General features: G+C 50.9%; 2 protein-coding genes across 4 annotated transcripts; both read left to right on the plus strand.

Moving 5' to 3' along the window:
- Positions 1–395, plus strand: KVP17_000821 (uncharacterized protein; the record flags this gene model as incomplete). Of its 2 annotated transcripts, none has more annotated exons than XM_068515655.1 (1): positions 1–395. In XM_068515655.1, a coding segment is annotated over one exon (395 nt), but the record flags the coding sequence as incomplete, so codon positions are not given. The 2 variants fall into 2 exon arrangements, with proteins under 2 accessions (XP_068372166.1, XP_068372165.1); XM_068515654.1 differs by having other exon boundaries at positions 132–395.
- A 417-nt stretch (positions 396–812) lies between these two features.
- Positions 813–1541, plus strand: KVP17_000820 (uncharacterized protein; the record flags this gene model as incomplete). Of its 2 annotated transcripts, XM_068515652.1 has the most annotated exons (2): positions 813–944; positions 986–1541. In XM_068515652.1, coding segments are annotated over 2 exons (688 nt in total), but the record flags the coding sequence as incomplete, so codon positions are not given. The 2 variants fall into 2 exon arrangements, with proteins under 2 accessions (XP_068372163.1, XP_068372164.1); XM_068515653.1 differs by lacking the exon at positions 813–944 and having other exon boundaries at positions 1085–1515.

Below are 1541 nucleotides of genomic sequence, written 5' to 3' on the forward strand. Positions count from 1 at the left end.
AACCCCCAACGAAGATCAACTTTTTGTTAGAGAAGGTGTCTAATCCTGCTGGGTCCACAGCTGGGGCTGGGTCTGATTTTTTCCACATCTACCGTAAGCATCGTCAAACGGAGTTAGAACGCCTGAAATTGATGGAGGTTGAGGACAAGGAGGATCTGGAACAGTCAGAGTTCCAGCAAAGAAGACACGAGCTCATGGTGCTGGACGACGCCGCCACTGGAAAAAGGAGAGCCAAACGCCAACGCCGAAAGAATGCGAAGCGCCTAGCTTTAGAAGCCACCAAGCTGATAAAAAAACAGAAAACGGAGCCGCCACTAATTAAGACACCGGATACGACCGAGGTGCTACAAACCAGCGAGCCTGGTGAAGCGAGTGCTGCAGATTTGAACGTGTGATCAGCCCATTAATCCCAATATCGAAATTGCGTCAGTCTTTGGTGTGCTGAATCAGAGTGACTACTCTGCGGAGCAACAACAGAGTTCATACAGAGAAAAAAGGTGGGGTCGGGGAAAAGTCATGCATATGAGCACCAAGAATAACAGAGATTAATAACAACAACAACAATGTCAGTCGGATCGTCTTCGTCTTCTGTTTCATCTGCTGGCGGCATTTGGTCCAAGCCTGTAAATAGCGGTGTTCTCAGCACCCAATTCAAGTCCTTGCACCTGATCGTATTGGGAGCGCGCGAATTGCAACATGGCAAAGACGGGAAGACTCTGATCCGTAGTTGCCCAAAGATTATTCTTGCTGACCGCTCCATTGTTGGCGCTCCTGTTCGAGGCAACGCAGGGACGTACAATCAGAAGTTTGTGATGCCGTACCATGGAGCCTCAACTATCCGGTTGGCAACGGTTGGCTCTTCGAAGGGACGAGTCCACGGATATAAGGATGTTTCTCTCGAGGAGATCAATCGAACCGGCGAGGCGGTAACCACGACACTGAACGTAAGTGAACGTCGCTAAGAGGTATCTCTATCCTTTTCCAGCTGCTTGGGCCCCACGGACGGCCTGCTGGGCTCGTAGACGTCATCCTTGAGCTGCACGAGACCCCTGAGGAGGTCGCCTCTGTGGAAGTGTACGAGGTGATGAGGAAGGTGAGCTCCTCTTCTTCTCACAACAAGGCACCCCTCGTCGCGGTGAAGAAGTTGGAGTCCAGCTCGAACTCCTCCAAAGCTGCTTTGCCCGAGACAATTGTCACCCCTATTGTGAAGATTGGGGACGTCAAGAAGACCAGCAGTTCGTCTTCTGTCAAGAAGGCTAAGAAGGTCTCTGCTAAGTCTGCTGACGCCAAGAAGGCTAAGAAGAGCACTGTTACCAGCAGTTCGTCTTCTGTCAAGAAGGCTAAGAAGGTATCTGCTAAGGCTGCTGACGCCAAGAAGTCAAAGAAGACCACTGCTAAGTCTGCTGACGCCAAGAAGGCTAAGAAGACCACTGCTAAGTCTGCTGACGCCAAGAAGGCTAAGAAGACCACTGCTAAGTCTGCTGACGCCAAGAAGGCTAAGAAGACCACTGCTAAGTCTGCTGACGCCAAGAAGGCAAAGA

The sequence above is a fragment of a genome, assembly GCF_019968985.1.
Source record: "MAG: Porospora cf. gigantea B chromosome Unknown PgB_NODE_7201_length_1541_cov_120.116, whole genome shotgun sequence".
Classification (NCBI taxonomy): Eukaryota; Apicomplexa; class Conoidasida; order Eugregarinorida; family Porosporidae; genus Porospora; species Porospora cf. gigantea B.